The sequence below is a fragment of the Macaca nemestrina genome, chromosome 20 (assembly GCF_043159975.1).
Source record: "Macaca nemestrina isolate mMacNem1 chromosome 20, mMacNem.hap1, whole genome shotgun sequence".
NCBI lineage: Eukaryota > Metazoa > Chordata > Mammalia > Primates > Cercopithecidae > Macaca > Macaca nemestrina.
Genome location: NC_092144.1, coordinates 12,810,659 through 12,831,010, shown reverse-complemented (window position 1 = coordinate 12,831,010; position 20,352 = coordinate 12,810,659). Strand labels below are relative to the sequence as shown.

At 45.3% G+C, this 20,352-nt stretch overlaps 1 protein-coding gene across 10 annotated transcripts in view; it reads left to right on the top strand.

Moving 5' to 3' along the window:
- The window catches only part of LOC105499905 (calcium voltage-gated channel subunit alpha1 A), a 433,831-nt gene that overhangs the window by 104,686 nt on the left and 308,793 nt on the right, over nt 1-20,352 (top strand). For 9 of the 10 annotated variants that reach the window (XM_071087269.1, XM_071087268.1, XM_071087271.1 and 6 more), the window contains exon 3: nt 18,368-18,661. In XM_071087269.1, the coding sequence (XP_070943370.1) occupies nt 18,368-18,661 (294 nt within the window). Of the gene's footprint in view, nt 1-18,077; nt 18,662-20,352 lie in introns of those variants that run through there. The other variant, XM_011710610.3, reaches the window with a different exon arrangement.

Below are 20,352 nucleotides of genomic sequence, written 5' to 3'. Positions count from 1 at the left end.
GAGCAAAAACCTGTGTCAAAAAGATAACAATAATAATAAAACCTACATTTTAAAACAATGAAGGCCCAACATGGGATGCCAGCCCCGTCATCCTCATCACCTCCCTGCTCTCATGTCCTTCTATTCTCTCCACTCCAGCCACACAAGCCTCCTTAATGTTCCTCAAGCATGCCAGGCATCTTGCATGTAGGCCTCTGTCTGTGCTGTTCCCTGTGCTTGCGATGCCCTTCCTCCAGATATCAGTACGTCTTTTCCTGCCTTCATGTCTCTGCTCAAATATCACCTTCTTAGAGCAGTCTTTTGCAAAATAGCTCCCACTCCATCTGACCTTTACCTGCTGCTTCTTTTTCTTTCTCTTTCCTTCCTTCCTTCTTTCCTTCCTTCCTTATTTCTCCTTTCTTTCTTTCTTTCTTTCTTTCCTTCCTTCCTTTCTTTCTTTCTTTCTTTCTTTCTTTCTTTCTTTCTTTCTTTCTTTCTTTCTTTCTTTCTTTCTTTCTTTCTTTTCTTTCTCTCTCTCTCCCCCCTCCTTCCCTTCCTTCCTTCCTTCTCTCCTTCCTTCTCTCTCTCCCCTTCCTTCCTTCTCTCTCTCTTTCCTTCCTTCCCTCCCTCCCTCTCCCCTTCCTTCCTTCCTTCATTTCTCTTTTCTCTTTTCTTTCTTTCCTTCCTTCCTTCCTTCCTTCCTTCCTTCCTTCCTTCCTTTCTTTCTTTCTTTCTTTCTTTCTTTCTTTCTTTCTTTCTTTCTTTCTTTCTTTCTTTCTTTTCTTTCTCTCTCTCTCCCCCCTCCTTCCCTTCCTTCCTTCCTTCTCTCCTTCCTTCTCTCTCTCCCCTTCCTTCCTTCTCTCTCTCTTTCCTTCCTTCCCTCCCTCCCTCTCCCCTTCCTTCCTTCCTTCATTTCTCTTTTCTCTTTTCTTTCTTTCCTTCCTTCCTTCCTTCCTTCCTTCCTTCCTTCCTTCCTTCCTTCCTTCCTTCCTTCCTTCCTTCCTTTCTTTCTTTCTTTCTTTCTTTCTTTCTTTCTTTCTTTCTTTCTTTCTTTCTTTCTCTCTCTCTCTCTCTCTCTCTTTCTTTCTTTCTTTCTTTCTCTCTCTCTCTCTCTGTCTCTCCCTTCCCTTCCCTCCCTCCCTCCCTTCCTTCCCTCTCTCCTCCCTCCCTCCCTCCCTCCCTCCCTCCCTCCCTCCCTTCCTTCCTTCCTTCCTTCCTTCTTTCAACAGGGTCTTGCTCTCTTGCCCAGGCTGGAGTGCAATGGTGTGATCTCGGGTCACTACAACCCCCGCCTCCTGGGTTCAAGCAATTCTCGTGCCTCAGCCACCCAAGTCGCTGGGATTACAGGCATACACCACTATCCCCAGCTAATTTTTGTATTTTTAGTAAAGACCGAGTTTCTGCATGTTGGCCAGGCTGATTTCTAACTCCTGGCCTCAAGTGATCCACCCGCCATGGCCTCCCAAAGTGCTGGGATCACAGGCGTGAACCACCATGCCCGGCCTCCATTTTTCTTATAAAAACTATCTTTACCTGACAGATGATAAATCTGCCTGAGTTTATTTGTCTGATTTCTCTGCCCTAAACAGTGAGTTTCCTAAGAACAGGAAATTATTTGCTCTATTAATGGCTGTGCCTGGGATAGGATCTAGTATAGAATAAATGCATAATCAACATATGTCAAATGAATGAATGAACAAATGAACCTGATAATTTTTCTCAAGCTTTCTAGGTGAAATAGTGCACTTGATCTTATCGTTGGTAAAGCTCTGGTAAAACCTGTTATTTTGCAACCTAGGAAGACCTTGCTCAGTTCTTAAGAAAAACCAGCTGGGCGCGGTGGCTCACGCCTGTAATCCCAGCACTTTGGGAGGCTGAAGCAGGAGGATCACAAGGTCAGGAGTTTGAGACCAGCCTGAGCAACGTGGAGAAACCCTGTCTCTACTAAAAACACAGAAACTGGCCGGGCGCGGTGGCTCAAGCCTGTAATCCCAGCACTTTGGGAGGCCGAGATGGGCGGATCACGAGGTCAGGAGATCGAGACCATCCTGGCTAACACGGTGAAACCCCGTCTCTACTAAAAAATACAAAAAAACTAGCCGGACGAGGTGGCGGGCGCCTGTAGTCCCAGCTACTTGGGAGGCTGAGGCAGGAGAATGGCGTGAACCCGGGAGGCGGAGCTTGTAGTGAGCTGAGATCCGGCCACTGCATTCCAGCCTGGGCGACAGAGCAAGACTCCATCAAAAAAAAAAAAAAACCACAGAAACTAGCCGGGCGTGGTGGTGGGCGTCTGTAATCCCAGCTACTCAGGAGGCTGAGGCAGGAGAATCGCTTGAACCCAGGAGGTGGAGGTTGCAGTGAGCTGAAACCGTGCCATTGCACTCCTGCCTGGGTGACAGAGCAAGACTCTGTCTCAAAAAAAAAGAAAGAAAAGAAAAGAAAAAAGAAAAACCAAGGTCTGCATTTCCATAAACAGGTGTAGCTCATTTGATTAAATTTCCCTTGCTAACTTCTTAGGATACACATGAATATATAACTAAGCATTTAATCAAACTCCTGACTTACCAGAGGGGTTAGATGCTGAATATAATTTGTAATTGCCTAAGAATATAGTAAGCTTGAGTACTTTTGTTTCCATAATTAAGTGTGAGGCCCTTGTCTCAATGTGAATTAAGAATACTTCAAGCACTGAATATGAAAAGTAAATTTATTTTCTTTTGGAAAAGTTCAAAAATATATGAAAGAAGAGAAAATAGAATGGTATCCCACCCAATTCCTATGACCCATCTTCAATAATTATTAACTCATAACACATCTTGTGTTTCTCTAGCCCAAACTTAAACATAACCTTAATTTGCAAATTGAAGCAAACCTTTAATTTGCCTTAACATATAACCCGGGGTTGTGTTTAACCCTCTTAAAGCAAATCTCAGACGTTGTATGATTTCATCTGTAAATATTTTAATATGTACTTCTCAAAGTTAAGGACTCTGCAGCCACTGTGGAAAATGGTATGGTGATTCCTCAAAAAAGAAAAAGCTAAGGAGTCACTTATGTTGCATGTTGTCCTCACTCTGGAGCTAGTCTTAAGGAGCATTTGCCACCTGGAGCTCTGCCAGTTCCTGTGCAGAAGAAAAAAGTGGTCCAGAGCACTGCTGTGGACCACTTTCAAAAGTTCAATAGAACTTTCCAAAAAATGTTCCCTATCTCCAATGTTTAATAAAGTAGCTACTAGATACATGTAGCTTTTGAGGACTAAAAATATGGCTTGTAAGACTGAGCAACAGGATTTTAAATGTTGTTTAATTTTGAAAGCCACATGTGGCTACTGGTTTGGACACTGCAACATTAGAGAGATTTGTATTGGTTATTAAATGCTTCAACCTGGGAGTGACACGTTTCATTTCCACTGAGAACTCATTGGTCAGAATTAGTCACATGACCCCAGCAGACCACGGGGGTGGTCTTACATCTTACATCTTACACATGCCTGTATATGGAGAACTGGAAATATTTGGTGAACAGCTCTAATGCCTGTCTCAGAGAATAAGTCTTTTTGAGATCCAGAAAGGAGAAAAATTGGCTATTTTATTTCAGGAAGAGAAGATAAGAAACGTGGAGACTTAATGTATTATTTATCTATTGTTGTGTAACAATTTACCAAAGCCTTGGCTGCTTTAAACAACATTTATTTCACAACTTATGTGAGTCAGGAACCAGCTGCAGCGGTTTCAGAGTCTCTCATGAGGCTGCAATCAAGGTATCAATTGGGGCTTCATTCTCATCTTAAGGCTTAACTGGGGAAAGATGTGCTTTCAAGCTTAAACACGTGGCTGTTGGCAGAATGCTATGGAAAAGGAACACTCAGAGAACAATTATAGCGATACCAAAAGGCTCTTGAAATTAAAAAATATAAAAGCATAAATAAAAACTGAATAAAAGGTGGAAAGATAAAATTAGAGAAATCTCTCAAAAAGAAGATTAAGACATAATGGAAATACAAAATAGAAGAAAGGGAACAGATAAGAGAATCAGTCCAGAAAGTCCAACATCTGAATAATAAGTTTAAAAGAGAATCAAGAAAAAAGGGTGGGAATCTTAGCTGGGTGTGGTGGCACACTCCTATAGTCCTCAGGAGGCTGAAGTAGGAGGATTGCTTTGAGCCCAGGAGTGCGAGGCTGTAATGAGCTAGGATCACATCACTGCACTCCAGCCTATGTGACAAAGCAAGACCTTGTCTCTAAAAAAAGGGGAGGGGGGTAAGAATCATACTAAGTGCCCAGTATAATGACTGAAAATAGACCTAAACTTACATCATAAGAAAATTTTGGAACACAATGGAAAAAGATTCTAAAAGCTACTAGAGGAAAAAAAAACGAGGTCTTATACAAGAAATTAGGAGTAAGAATGCTTCAAGCTTCCCAACGGCAATGCTGGAATTAGAATACATTGGAGCAATACTTCACATTTTTGAAGTAAAATGATCTCCAAACCAGAATTCTATACCCAGCCAAACTACCAATGAGGTATAAAGCTAAAACAATGGCATTTCATACATAGAAGGCTCCAATATTTACTTCCTGAGACCGATTAGACTGTTCAAAAATGGCTACACCATGGCTCCCATTTTACATTTGCTTAGAATTTTACCACTTCCCCATAAAGGATTGGAATCTATATTCTCTCCCCTTGAACCTGGGTGAATCTTTGTGACTGATTCAACTAATAGAGTAGGGAGGGAGTGATGCTTTGTGACTTCCAAGGTTAGGTCATAAAAGGAGATGCAGCTTCTGCCTGGCTCTCTCCCTTGAGACATGTGCCTTTGGAGTCCTGAGCTGGCATAAGAGAAGTTCAGCTACCCTGAAGTTGCCATACTGGAGACACCATGTGGAGATACCACATAGAGATGGAGAGAGATGCTTGAGAAGCCTCAGTTGTTTGAGTCTTTCCAGCCTAAGTGCCAGCCCTGTGACTGAGGAAGCCTTGGAGATGACTCTAGTCCCTCTCACCATCTGACTGTATTTGCATGAAAGACCCCAAGTGAAAACCACCCAGACGATCCCAGTTGACCACCCAAATCACAAAATGTAATAATATAAATGAATGTTGCTGTTTTATGCTACTAAGTTTGGGCTGCTTTTTATGCAGCAATAAGGTAACTGGAAAACTTGTCATGCATCCTTTCTCAGGAAGCTACTAGAGGATGTGCTTCTCCAAACAAGGGAGTAAACCAAGAAAGAGGGAAACATAGAACACTGGACTTAAGAAATCCAACAATGAGAAGCAAAGGGAATCTCCTGGATGATGATAAAGAGAGAGCCCAGGATGAAAGCTGTATGCCAGGGAAAGTCCTGATTAGACCATGTGACAAGTCTTCAGGAAAGACTGCTTCTGGATGATAAAATGAACTGAATAGCTGTTAAAGACTTGGGGGTCAAATTTGCAATAAGTACCAAGCAAAGAAGAATTTAAAACATGACGAGTCCCAAGGGAAACAATATGTTGTAAAGAAAAAGTAGCTATAGTTTGTTCATGCCATAACTGTAACTTGCCTTGTACATGACAATATAAACACCGAATCTTCCTGACTTTCTGAAAGAACAATATTGGGCAAATGCGCAGGTCTTGGAAGGTTCCATATGTAGGGGGATGGAGGGAGAAATTAGCAAAATCCTCCTTTTCTATAGCTAATACCTATAAAGTGCTACAACACCCATACAGGATACTTCTTTGTTGCTTTCATTATAATATCCTTGGGTATTGCTGTTGGCTATTTCTGAATACTAATTAAATATTCACAAGTGTACATCTTGTTTTCCCAACCTAACTATAAGCTCTTTGATAGTTAATGCTTCTCTATATTATCTGTAGTGGCTGACCTAGTGTGCTACACATAGTACGTGGTCAGTTTGAGAAATATTAGTTGAATAAAATAATAATGTTGGAACAAATAAATAATACCTAAAACTGAAAATTATTAAAGTAGAAAGAAGTAAGTGAATGAACGATATAGCGCTTGGTGTGGTGGCTCATACTTGTAATCCCAGTGCTTTGGGAGGCTGAGGTAGGAGGATCGCTTGAGGCTAGGAGTTTGAGACCAGCCTGGGCAACACAGCAAGACACTATCTCTACAAAATATATATATATTTAGCCAGGTGTGGAGGTGCGCATCAGTAGTCCTAGCTACTCAGGAAGATGAGGTGGGAGGATTACTTGAGCCCAGGAGTTTGAGGCTGCAGTGAGCTGACATTGTACCACTGCACCCCAGCCTGGGTAACAGAGTGAGACCTTCATCTCCGAAACAAACAAACAAACAAAAACCCAATATGAATAATAGGGTAGTAAATAGCAAAATAATCAGCTAAAGGGAACCAGGCACAGAAAGACAAATATCGCATGCTCCCATTTATATGTGGGAGCTAAACAAAACAAAACAAAAAAACAAAACTCACAGAGGTACAGAGTAGAGCGATAGTTACCAAAAGATGGGAAGGGTAGTGGGGAGGGTGGAATAAAGAGGAAATGATTAATGGGTACAAAAATAGAGTTAGATAGAAAGAATAAAATCTAGTGCTTGGTAGCACAATAGGGTGACTACAGTTAACAATAATTTATGTTCCCATCACAAAGAAATGGTAAATCCTTTCTTAAAAAATACTTTTAAGTTCAGGGGGTATATGTGTAAGATTGTTACATAGGTTACCTTGTGTCATAGGATTTGTTGTACAGATTATTATTCAGTCTACCATTGATGGGCATTTTGGTTGATTCCATGTCATTGCTATTGTGAACAGTGCTGCAATGAATATGCGTACATGTGTCTTTGTAGTAGAACAATTTATACTCCTTTGGGTATATACCCAGTAATGGGATTGCTGAGTGCGATGGTATTTTTGTTTTTAGGTCTTTGAGGGAGGAATCACCACACTGTCTTCCACAATGGTTGAACTAATTTACACTCCCAACAACAGTGTATAAGCATTCCTTTTTCTCCGCAAGCTCATCAGCATTTGTTATTTTTTGACTTTTTAGTTACAGCCAAGAAATGGTAAATGCTTGAGGTGGTAGATATCCCAGTCACCCATATTTGGTCATTACACGTTGTATGCTTGTATCAAAATGTCACATATACCCCATAGATAGGCACAACTATTATATATCCATAATGATTTTTTAAATCAGCCAAAAGATGGCCAGGTGCAGTGGCTCATGCCTGTAACCCCAGCACTTTGGGAGGCCAAGGAGGGCAGATCACTTGAGGTCAGGAATTTGAGACCAGTCTGGCCAACATGGCGAAACCCCATCTCTACCAAAAATATAAAAAATTAGCCGGGTGTGGTGGTGGGTGCCTATAATCTCAGCTACTCGGGAGGCTGAGGCAGGAGAATCACTTGAACCCGGAAAGCGGAGGTTGCAGTGAGCCGAGATCGTGCCACTGCACTGCAGCCTGGGTGACAGAGCAAGACTCTGTCTCAAAAAAGAAAAAAAAAATCAGCAAAAAGGGATGATAGTGGGTATCTTTCAGGAGGAGGATATGAAGCATGGAGGGAGGCAGGGGACTGCTATTTTGCATAACAAAAGCTGTTTCAGAGACGCATTTGACTCTAATTCCCAATGGCAGCACCCTCTATTCCCTTTCCTGCTTTGTTTTTCTCCTTAGCACTTAGCCCCATCTAACATACTATGTATTTTCCTTATTATTTACTCTATTTATTCCTCATCTCAATTCAACTCCACGACCACAGGAAATTCTGTCTGCCTTGTTCTGTGTTTGCAAAATTACTGGGCACATGGCAGATGTTCCATACAGTCAGGAGAATGAATGAACCTTGCGCCTCTGCAATGTTTGTAGCCGCTCATTTATTTTAACTTTTTATTTTGTTGAAATTTCAGATTTACCAAAAAGTTGTAAGACTGGTACAAAGAAGTCGCCTGTATCACTTATCCAGGTTTCTCAAATGCTAACATTTTACCACTTACACTCTATCCTTTCTCTTGCTCTCTCTCTCTCTCTCCACCCCAACCGTTGACCACTGAGAGTAATTTGTAGATATGATGGCCCTTTAACGCTATCTAATTCAGTGTGTTTCCCAAAACAGGGCATTCTCTTACATAAGCACAGCACAATGATCAAAATTAGGAAATTAGCATGGACACACTGTTATTATGTAATCCACAGATCTTATTCAGATGTCACCAATTGTTCCAATAGCATTCTTTGTAGCAAAAGGAGGTCCTGGCTCACTTGTTGAATTTGGTCAGTCACATTTCCTTTAATCTGGACAAGTTGTTCTGTCTTTATTTGAGCTTCGTGACATTAACACTTCCAAAGAATACTTATTTTATAAAGTGCCCCTTAATCTGAACATGGTTGTTTACCAGTTATTCAAATCACGCATTTTTGGCAGAAGTTCCTAGAAGCGACGTTGCCGCCTTCTTGGTACGTCATTCTAAGAGGCACGTGATTTGCCAGTCACTTGCTTGTCTGCCAGCGTCCTCCACTATCAAGTTACTGTTTTGACCCTTAAAACTAACAATTGTCTCGAATTAGAAATACCATTCGACCCAGCCATCCCATTACTGGGGATATACCCAAAGGATTATAAGTCATGCTGCTATAAAGACACGTGCACATGTATGTTTATTGCGGCACTATTCACAATAGCAAAGACTTGGAATCAACCCAGAAGTCCATCAGTGACAGACTGGATTAAGAAAATGTGGCACATATACACCATGGAATACTATGCAGCCATAAAAAAGGATGAGTTCGTGTCCTTTGTAGGGACATGGATGCAGCTGGAAACCATCACTCTCAGCAAACTACCGCAAGAAAAGAAAACCAAATACCGCGTGTTCTCACTCATAGGTGGGAACTGAACAATGAGATCACTTGGACACAGGAAGGGGAACATCACACACCGGGTCCTATTGTGGGGAAGGGGAGAGATAGCATTAGGAGATATACCTAATGTAAATGACGAGTTAATGGGTGCAGCACACCAACATGGCTCATGTATACATATGTAACAAACCTGCACGTTGTGCACATGTACCCTAGAACTTAAAGTATAATAAAAAAATAAATAAATAAATAGCAAAAAAAAAAAAACACACAAACAAACTAACAATTATCTTTGGGAAGATACTCTGACACTATGTAAATGATCTGTTATCCCCCAAACTTTCACCTGTGAATTTAATTATCCCTTGATAGTTCCTGTATGTTTTTATGGTAGTTGCCAAATTGCCTACATATATAACTTTTTTTTTTCTTTTTGAGAAATAAGGTCTTATTCTGTCACTGTAGCTGGAGTACAGTGGCAAGATCATAGCCCACTACAGCCTTGAACTCCCGGGCTCAAGGAATCCTCCTATCTCAGCCTCCAGAGTAGCTGGGACTACAGGCGAGTGCCACCATGCCCGGCTCATTTTTGTTATTTTTTGTAGAGATGGGGTTTTACTATGTTGCTCTGGCTGGTCTCGAACTCCTCAGCTCAAGTGATCCGCCCGCTTCAGCCTCCCAAAGTTCTGGAATTACAGGCATGAGCTACTGTGCCCAGCCTCCTTATGAAATAATTCTAAAGAATACTTATAGATACTCCCCAATCCAGAAGGGGGTAGTTATCCCTCTTCCTTAACTTCATGTGGGTAGGTCTTAGTGACTGTTCCAGAGGGTAGAGTAGGGAATGGGAAAAATAGTAGCTTGATGGTGGAGAAACCTGGCAGACACCACCTTAACCAAGGGATCGAAGTTAACATCACTAATGATAAGTCATGTAACTAGCGTATACCCTGATCTGAAGCAAAGAGAACGGCATTGCACCCCTGTGCAATGGTCTTCTCTCAAATCCATTATTCCAGTCTAACCATGAAAACGGACAAACCCAAGGTGAGGGACATTCTACAAAGTACTTGATCAGTGCTCCTAGACATTATTAAGGTTGTGAGGAACAAAGAAACAGATCAGAGGAGACTCAGGAGACAGAATGAGGCTGGGCACAGTGGCTCCCACCTGTAATCCCAACACTTTGGGAGGCCAAGGTGGAACGACTGCTTGAGCCCAGGAGTTTGAGACCTGCCTGGACAACAGAGTGAGACCCTGTCTCTACAAAAAATTTAAAAATTAGTTTGATGTGGTGTTTTGTGCCTGTGGTCTCAGCTACTAGGGATGAAGACAAGCCTTCTTACCCTACAGATTGCTGTAGGCATGAATTAAGATCAAGCAGAGGCCAGGTATGATGGTTCATGACCATAATCCCGGCACTTTGGGAGGGCGAGGTGGGTGCATTGCTTGAGCCCAGAAGTTCTAGACCAGCCTGGGCAATATAGTGAAACCCCATATCCACTAAAAATACAAAAATTATTGGGGCATGGTAGCACATGCCTGTAGTCTCAGCTACTCAGCTACTCAGGAGGCTGAAGTGGGAAGATCGCTTGAACCCAGAAGGTCGAGACTGCAGTGAGCCGTGATTGTGCCACTGCACTCCAGCCTCTACAACAGAGTGAGAGCCTGTCTCAAAAAAAAAAAAAAGTTAATATTAGAGGAAGCTGGGTGAAGGGTATAATGTTAACTCTCTGGCACTATGTTTTCAAACTTTCTGTAAATCTAAAATTATGCCAAAATAAAATGTTTATTTAAGAAATGAAAAATAATGTAATATTTAATCAGTCTTGGTCAGTGATATTCACAGATTTCAGGTCTGGAAGATTGACTCTGGTGATTTTTAAAAAATCTACTTACTACTAATTCTTGACTGCTTATATAATATGTATGCAGGCCGGGCGCGGTGGCTCACGCCTGTAATCCCAGCACTTTGGGAGGCTGAGGCGGGCGGATCATGAGGTCAGGAGATCGAGACCATCCTGGCTAACACGGTGAAACCCCGTCTCTACTAAAAATACAAAAAAAATTAGCTGGGCGTGGTGGCGGGCGCCTGTAGTCCCAGCTACTCAGAAGGCTGAGGCAGGGAATGGCGTAAACCCGGGAGGCGGAGCTTGCAGTGAGCCGAGATCCCGCCACTGCACTCTAGCCTGGGCGACAGAGCAAGACTCCGTCTCAAAAAAAAAAAATAAAGAAATAATATGTATGCTAGTCATTATGCTGAGGGCTTATCTGCTTGATTTTTGTTTGTTTATTTTCTTTTTGAGACAGGGTCTCACCCCATCACCTAGGCTAGAATGCAGTGACATGATCACAGCTCACTGCAGCCTCAACCTTCCAGGCTCAGGTGATCCTCCCACCTCAGCCTCCTGAGTAGCTGAGTAGCTGGGACTACAGGCATGTGCTACCATGCCCGGATAATTTTTGTATTTTTTAGTAGATATGGGGTTTCACCATGCTGCCCAGGCTGGTCTCAAACTCCTAGGCTCAAGCGATGCACCCACCTCAGCCTCCCAAAGTGCCGGGATTATGGTCATGAGCCACCACACCTGGCCTCTGCTTGATCTTAATTCATCCCTACAGGAATCTGTAGGGGAAGGAGTCTTGTCTTCATGTTATTGAGGAAGCTGAAGTCGAGAGAGGGGAAGCACCTTTCCAAATGCACACTACTAAGAATTTCAAGAGCTAGGATTTGAACCCAGGTCTATGTCCAGAATTAGTCTTTGCCTCATTCGCTTTTGGAAGCTTGCAGGGCACATGCTACTGTGCAATGTCATGCCCAAAGTGACAGCCACATTCCATCTCTGAATTCACTCTTGGGTGCCTACATCATGACCTGCAGACATCTGGATGATCAAATTTGGCTTTGTCATTTTTATCCTCCACCTCCCAAAGATCTTGATACTCATTCCCCACGGGTATCCGGACCAGAAGGCAGAGACCAAATGTCTTTTGGCCAATCCATTTTTGCAACTCAACGTGACTAGATTTGCTGATAATTGTTTTAGCAGTCAGATGAATGCGATTTGCCGTTATTTATTTGGGGCATTTATTTCAAAGATGCTAGCCCTGTTCAATTGAATAACATTCTCAAAGCCGGTATGGTAATGCTGCTGCTGATTGATAAATTAAACCTCCAGCTGGTAGAGGTGTTAAAGATTAGAACCAATGGTTGGGGCTGGTTTCTGGCTGCCTGCTGTTAAACTGCTTCTGTCCGCAATGCTAATAACATTCTAAATCTCTCTACCTGGTCAACATTAGTAATTTGTATTAGTGGGGGTCTGGGAACTACCTACTGTAGTCATTTGAGGGGGCTGTGATGATTTCTTGCCCATCCATTCCCATTTGCTAGGTGATAGGTAAGATTCCGGTATTAGAGATTCATTCCTTTGGCTACAGAAATGTTATCTCTGCAAAGTGAATCTATAAAGATAATGCACATGGAGCCCTGCCACACTTTATAGTAAATGAGTTGAGTTCTTTCTGGAAAAGAGTTATTGAGCAATTGGGGGTTGAAGGACTTGAGAAGATTCCTAGGAAGGAGAGGGGAACCCCAGCATTCCAAACTTTGTAGTCAGGCAAACTTTGGAAGTGCCATTTGGTGAGAGGAAAGTGTAGACTCTTCTGTCACCTTGATGGCAGGTGAGAGGAGGCATTTGGAAATGTATATGGGTATGTCTGGTTATCACATGACTAGGGATGCTACTGACATTTAATGGGCATTTGCCAAGAAGGCTAAACAATCCGCAATGCACAGAACAGCCCTAAAGAGCAACAAACGTTGCACCGAAAAAGCCAACAGCACCTCCATTGATAACCCTAGAGAATGCCAAGAAAGAGATGGTGAGTTTGCCCCCTTCCAGAGCCGTGGTTGCCAACACTGGCTATACCCCAGGGAAATGCTGAATAAATAAGAGAGAGTGGGGGATGGCTCACGAATATGAATGTTTACAACACTTTGCAGGCGGTTCTGCACGCAGCCGGCTTCTCTGCTGTCTAGGCACGGTTTGGGGGCATCCTGGAGGACTGTTCGTTGTCCTCCAGTAAAGATGCCTGATTTTGTTGTATAGGGGCTTCATGGTCAAAGTGTGCAGAGAGAATGATCACAAATCACCATGACAAGTGGTGCTGCATGGGCTGTATTTCAGGAGCATCATGAATTTGTTTGTTTGTTTGTTTGTTTTTGAGATGGAGTCTCGCTCTGTCTCCCAGGCTGGAGTGCAGTGGTATGATCTCAGCTCACTGCAACCTCCGCCTCCCAGATTCCAGCGATTCTCTTGCCTCAGCCTCCCGAGTAGCTGGGATTACAGGCATGCACCACCACGCTCGGCTAATTTTTGTATTTTTAGTTGAGTCAGGGTTTTACCATGTTGGCCAGGCTGGTCTCGAACTCCTGGTCTCAGGTGATCCACTCACCTTGGCCTCCCAAAGTGCTGGGATTATAGGCTTCAGCCACCATGCCCAGTCTACAAATATTTTTTATGAAAGTATGTAGCACACACAAAACTGCACACATCAATCGCGTGTAGCTCAGTGAAAAGGTACAAAATGAACAAAACTTACAAAGCGAGCACACCCATGCCACTATCACCCAGACGGAGATGCTTCCAGAAGGTATCCCTTTACCCTCAAAGTGACTACTCCTTTGACTTCTAAAGGCGATCAGTGTTGCCCATTTTTGAATGTTATTATTTATTTATTTATTTATTTAATTTTTTAAAAGAAGAGATTGGGTCTCGCTCTGTCACCCAGGCTGGAGCACAGATCACGTAGCTCACTGCAAGCCTCGAATTCCTGGGCTCAAGCCATCCTCCTTGCCTTGGCCTCCAGAGTAGCTGGGAATCAGGATAGCTGGGACTGCAGGTGCGCACCATTTTTTAAAAAAAACTTTATATAACAGGAATTATACACCATGTTCTACTCTGTGTCTGGCTTCTTTGGTTCAGTATGGAGTTTATAAAATTCGTCCATGCACCCGTGTGTAGCTCCATATTGTCCTTTCTTATTGCTGCATAAAGCTCCATGTTCTACAGTGTATTTATCCATTATGGTATTTGGGAAATTTCCAACTTTTAGCAAGTATGAATAGTGCCGCACATTCTAGTGCATACATCCATATATCCTCATTCCTCCTGGAAATATACCCAGGAGTGACATTGTTGGGTCATCGGATGTTCAAATGGCCATGTTGATGGAAATGACCAAAAAGTTTTCTTTTTATGTGGGTTTTGTTGTTGTTGTTGTTGTTGTTTGTTTTTTGAGACTTGGCTGTCTCCCAGACTGGTGTGTATGATCTTGGCTCATTGCAGCCTAACCTCCTGACCTCACACAATCCTCCCACTTTGGCCTCCTCAGTAGCTGGGACTACAGGCATGCACCACCATGCTCAACTAATATATTTCTTTTCTTTCTTTCTTTCTTTCTTTCTTTCTTTCTTTCTTTCTTTCTTTCTTTCTTTCTTTCTTTTTCCCTCCCCCCTCCCTTCCCCCTCCCTCCTTCCCCCCTCCCTCCTTCCCCCCTCCCTCCTTCCCCCCTCCCTCCTTCCCCCCTCCCTCCTTCCCCCCTTCCTCCCCCCTCCCTCTTTCCCCCCCTCCTTCCCCCCTCCCTCCCCTTCCTTCCCTCCCTCCCTCCCTCCCTCCCTCCCTCCCTCCTTCCTTCCTTCCTTCCTTCCTTCCTTCCTTCCTTCTGTAGAGGCAGGGTCTCACTATGTTGCCCAGGCTGCTGTCAAACTCCTGGGCTCCAGTGATCCTCCTTCCTCTGCCCCCCAAAATACTAGGATTACAGATGTGAGCCACCGCACCCGGCCAACAGTTTTCCAAAATGGTTGTACCAAATTCCCCTCTGTCCAACAGAATGCAAGAGTCCGAAATGGTTTCAGATCCACATTAGTGACCTTGGGCAAGTTTTTAAGTCTCTCTCACCCTCAGTGTTTGCATCTCTTCCATGGGGCTGCTGCGAAGACTCAGTGGAAACTTTACCCGGGCAGGAACTCCATCAGGGAGCTGTCACTCTTTCCTGAAAAACTCTGGGGTCTTCACAGATCTATGCAGGTAGTGCTCCTGCTCTAAAACTGAATAATCTTCTCAGAGAGGTCCATCAAAACAAGTTGTAAGTTCAACTCGGACAGTGCAGCCCTCTCGTATGACTGGCTCTTAACATCTGAGCACGTGGGCTTGCCTCTTGTTTCATATTAGTTGCTGTTCACCTTTGATATCTGAAGCAATGTGAAGTACAAAAACCACTGATATTTGGTGAGCACCTTCACAGCCCCTCCTTCTCCCTGAATCCCACACAATTCTATCTCCTTGCAATTCCAGTCACTCTTGGTTTAATCATTTCATCCATATCTTGACAAGTTAGAAAATCTTGTAAGTGTTATGGGGCAATGTGTAAAAGTTGGTGCATTGGCACAGAACAGGGACTTTATATAAAGACATATCATCTTTCCAGAGTGTTCCAAAAGAACCTGAATACTGATATGTGTGCGTGTGGGGGCGAGGGGGGAAGGGAATTAACTAGGATTCAACTAGCTAAGGCTTGAAAGAATATTTGCCTTTTTCATCCTTTCCCCCTTCCTCTCTGTTTCGCCTTTCTGCCTATACAAGCTCCATGAAAATTCAATGTTTCTTGGTACGTTCAATTTGGAAGACAGTTTGGTGACATCTTATAAGCTCGAAGACATGAATACCCTGTGGATCCAGAAATTCCACACCTAAGGCTATTCCTAGAGACATGCATTCTTATCTGCACCAAAGGTATTTGAGGCAGTAATGTTTAATAGCCCCAACTGGAAAAAAAAAAACCAAAACAGATTCCCATCAACAAGATGATGGATATTCTCTCGATGAAATACTATACAGCAGTGAAAGTGAATAACTCACAGCCACGTGTGACAACAAACAGGTGAATTTTTCTAACAGATTAGGATGTATGAATCGTGTGTGTGTGTGTGTGTGTGTGTGTGTGTGTGTGTGTGTTTGACAGAGTCTCACTTTGTTGCCCAGCCTGGAGGGCAGCGGTTTGATCTTGGTTCACTGCAACCTCAGATCTCCTGGACTCAAGGGATCTTCCCATCTCAGCCTCCTAAGTAGCTGGGTCTACAGGTTCCCATCACCATGGATGGTTAATTTTTATTTTTAAAAAGGCTTTTGGAGAGACAGGGTCTTGTTATATTGCCCAGGCTTGTTTCAAACCCCTGGCATCAAGCAATCCTCATATGCCTCTGCCTCCCAAAGTGCTGGGATTACAGATGTAGACACCGTGCCCTGCCAGATGAATCTTAAAGACATAATGTTGAAGCAAAGAAACAAGAAACTGTAGAATACATACTATATGATTATTCCATTTATATAAAAGCCCAAAAGAAGCAAAGTAAAATTGTATTGGTTAGGAATGCATAATAAGGTAGTCAAACTTTTTTTATTTTTAAAGGAAGATATGAATACCATAAAGTCAGGTAGAAATTATTGCTGGAATAAGGGGCTGTGTAAGCGTGTTGGAGAAGGGGGTTCTGCAGAGGTGGTGATGTTCCATTTCTACCCCTAGACTTGGTTTCATGAGTGTTCATTTCAGTTTAATTTCTTAACCCCGTTACCTTTATGTTTTATGCATTTTTCTGTGTGCTTATTGAATTTCACCACATGAAAAAGCAGAATGGGAACTAATCACAGTGGTTCTGGAGACACGTGAGGTACCAAGCAAACTATACTACCCAGAACCCCTATCCAGCCAACTAGGACCTGGTTAATTATTTCCTCCCAGGAGTTCAGACTTGTCACCTCTGGGGTCTCCAAGGTAGAATAAACCCTTAATTCCAACTTGCAGGAGTCTCTGTGATTTGAAACGTTCACAGAAGTAACCCCAAACCACTCTCTCCGCTTTCAAAAATGGTCTTTTGCTAACCAGAGCAAATTTGTTTAGAGACTGACGAATCGCACCTCTAGACACAAATCCCCTTCTCTTTTCTGTCTTTTAAGTTTTTTTTTCCTGCCTCCATCCTGCCTTCTCCTTGCAAGATGCTGGGGAGCGTCCGGTTGTCTGCAACCGAAATGGAACCGGGTGGAAAACAGGCTTTCCTCCCAGGGGAGGAGGAAGCACCCCAATTCCCCCTTCCTGCCTCCCAAGCATGCGGCGCTCCCCTCTCTCCCCCACAAACTCCGCTGAGCCCGGTCCCCCCGCGCCTCCACGATTGGTCGCGGGCCCTCATGTGTCGACACTCTGGGTGGGTCCTTCTGCTGTTAAACTCATCAACTGCTCCCCTTTTCCGCTTGCTGGCCAGTGGTTCAGACCTTTGCGCCCATTTTTTTTTTCTTCCCTCTTTACCTTCTTCTACCCGCAACCCTCCACACCAGTCTTATTTTAGCAAAACCTAGAGAAGGAGGAGGTGGAGGGATTTGGAGGGTGGAGGGGCATTGCAGCATCCAGGGGCAGCGATTGAGTGGCTAAGCGGAGGGCGCATACCTCTCTCTCTCTCTCTCTTTTCCCCCTGTTGGGAATTTTCAGGATTTCACTGCTGCAATTTAACCCCAAGATGAGGCACCATTGAGCGAAACGCTGTGCGCACACACACACACACACACACACTTCCTCCGGGAGCAGAAGAGGCAGCCGCTGGTGATTCAGGAAGAATTTTTTTTTTTTTCTTAAACCTGGACCCTGCGGTGTGAAGACTCCTTAGGAATCCTCTGGAGCGTCTTACTCCCCCTCCCCCCTCTTACCCTTCCCTTTCATCTTCTTTATTTTTATTTATTTTATTTTTGGAGCTACCGATCTTTCAGCATTTTTAAGGTCTAGGAACTCCAGCAAAACAGAAGGGGAGTTAAATTTTTTTTTTTTTTTTTTTTTTTTTTTTTTTTTTTTTTTTTTTTTTTTGCTGCCCTCCCCACCCAGCAAAGACCTGGGTTTTTTCTTTCTTTATTTTTAAATAAATAAATATATATATTTTTTTTTAATGGGCCGAGCGCACTCCTTTTGCAAGATGCCAGCCTGACCTGGACCTCGGAGGAATTTGAAGCTTCCACTGCGTCCCGGGGGGGCGTCCTTTGCAAACCGTTCGCTTCTTAAAGGGGGTGTGCGTTGGGTGTTTTTTTTTTTTTTAACTGTCTTTTTTTTTTTTTTTTTTTTTCCGGAGTGGGTGGACTGGGGATTGCCTGGATTCCTTCCTCGGTTATTTTTTGCCTCGCTTCTCTCTCCCCTCCCCCCTCCTCCCCGGGCCCCCGCGCCCCGCCCCCGCACCCTCCTCCCGCCCCTCCTTCTCCGGGGTCAGCCAGGAAGATGTCCCGAGCTGCTATCCCCGGCTCGGCCCGGGCAGCCGCCTTCTGAGCCCCCGACCCGAGGCGCCGAGCCGCCGCCGCCCGATGGGCTGGGCCGTGGAGCGTCTCCGCAGTCGTAGCTCCAGCCGCCGCGCTCCCAGCCCCGGCAGCCTCAGCATCAGCGGCGGCGGCGGCGGCGGCGTCTTCCGCATCGTTCGCCGCAGCGTAACCCGGAGCCCTTTGCTCTTTGCAGAATGGCCCGCTTCGGAGACGAGATGCCGGCCCGCTACGGGGGAGGAGGCTCCGGGGCAGCCGCCGGGGTGGTCGTGGGCGCCGGAGGCGGGCGAGGAGCCGGGGGCAGCCGGCAGGGCGGGCAGCCCGGGGCGCAAAGGATGTACAAGCAGTCAATGGCGCAGAGAGCGCGGACCATGGCACTCTACAACCCCATCCCCGTCCGACAGAACTGCCTCACGGTTAACCGGTCTCTCTTCCTCTTCAGCGAAGACAACGTGGTGAGAAAATACGCCAAAAAGATCACCGAATGGCCATATCCTTTTGCCCGAACCCCGGCAGCGGCTGCGCCTCCCCCTCCTCCCTCCGCCTCCCCTCTTCCAGGCTGAGAGAGACCCGGGGGTTGATGGGAGGTGGGGAGGAGGAGGGGGTCTTCCAGGGGCTGGGAGAGGGGGCCCCGGGAGGAGTGTGAAAGAATCTCTCCACCTCGAGCTGGGTTGAGCTATCCTGGAGGCTTGGGAATGGGTTTGTGGGGGACTCGCGGGGGGCAGCGGAGAGTGGACCGACTCTAGAATGAGATCTGGGGCCTGGGGTCGTGCAGGGGCCTTTCGAGCCAGGTCCGGAGGGTTCGGAGTTCTACGGAATGAGCTTGGAGCGGGCTCGGGCCTGGGCGCTTCTGGCCAGGGCAGGGGAACTATGGGGGCCTTGGTTGGGTTTTCTTGGCCGTCCCTCACTGGAGTCCACGCAGGGGAAGCTGGACAGCCTCTCCGCTCCTGCTTTCCCCAAGGTGGGGGCCGCCGCACTTTTAGGGCAGGGCGCTTGGGGGCTCCCAGGGCTAAGAGCAAGAGGGAGTCCATGTGGCCTTCACACTGAGAAGCCAGCGCTGGCCGGAGTGAATACCCCAGGGTGGGCCGCTGGTCCGATCTGGAGCGGGTAGTGATGGGCTGGGGGCCGCTTATGTCTCCCTCATGTGTGTAGGTCCCATTGCCTTTAACAGCTGATTGGGGAAGCTCATCATCTTTGGGGGTGTAGAGAAAGCCCATTTGCTTTATCTGGGCCCCTGGCCTGGGGAGACCTGGTCTGGACACTTTCAATAAGAAAGAGCAAGAGCAAATGAGGTGGTGGGTCCATTCTAGACCACCATGTCCAGCTTTTCCTACCCCAAGTAGCCGAGAGGGAACACCAGGAGAATCAACACCCATGTGGACATCTTAGGTAGGTAAATGCCTTTAAATTTTTTTTTTTTTTAAATCAAAGATCCAGAGGAAAAAGGTGAAGTCCACATTTTCGTCTGTGGAGATGCTATCAAAATGCAGATCTTCTGTGTTTCTTTAAATCCCTGCCTGCTTGAAATAAACCTTGAGGAGGGCTTAACATCTATTGAGATGTAGGCAGGCAAGGGTGGGTAATTAGTCGGGCTTTCTAGCAGTTATCTAAGCATGACCCAGATTCCAGGAGGGGGGACACACCCTGCTGCCCAGGCTCGCTGGCCACCATGCCATGCCCAGATGTGCCGCTTCTCCGTTCGGTTCCAACCCACTGCCCTCCGTGTAAAAATGAACGGGCTGAATGGATCCCTGGGGCTCTGGGATGAGTCCCCCATCCCTTTTGTGTGTGTTTTTGCAGTTACGGACTCAACGGGGCTGGGCCCTGTGTGGTCCCCGGGGGTTGCTGTTTGAGGAGCATGGCGGGTGGTAGGGGGACTCACTTCAGGGGAGTTCAAATTTGAGCCTGGCTCTTGGACCCTGGGTGCTGGGATTGCAACAGAGGGCACTGAGGTTTTGGAGTGTGTGAGTGGTCTACTTTGAGGGTGGGGAAAATTAAGAAGTTCAGCAGAGGCGCTTTTGAGGGAAGCATACCTCTAACTACGATGCCATCTCCGTTGGTGCCCAAGGCAGGGGCCAGGTCTTTGCTTCCTAAGTTTCAGCCTGGTTGAAGAGCCTGGTTCTTAAGATTGGCAATTCCTCCCCATCCCAGGCCCACTGAAGTGCTCAGGGGTGGTGTGAT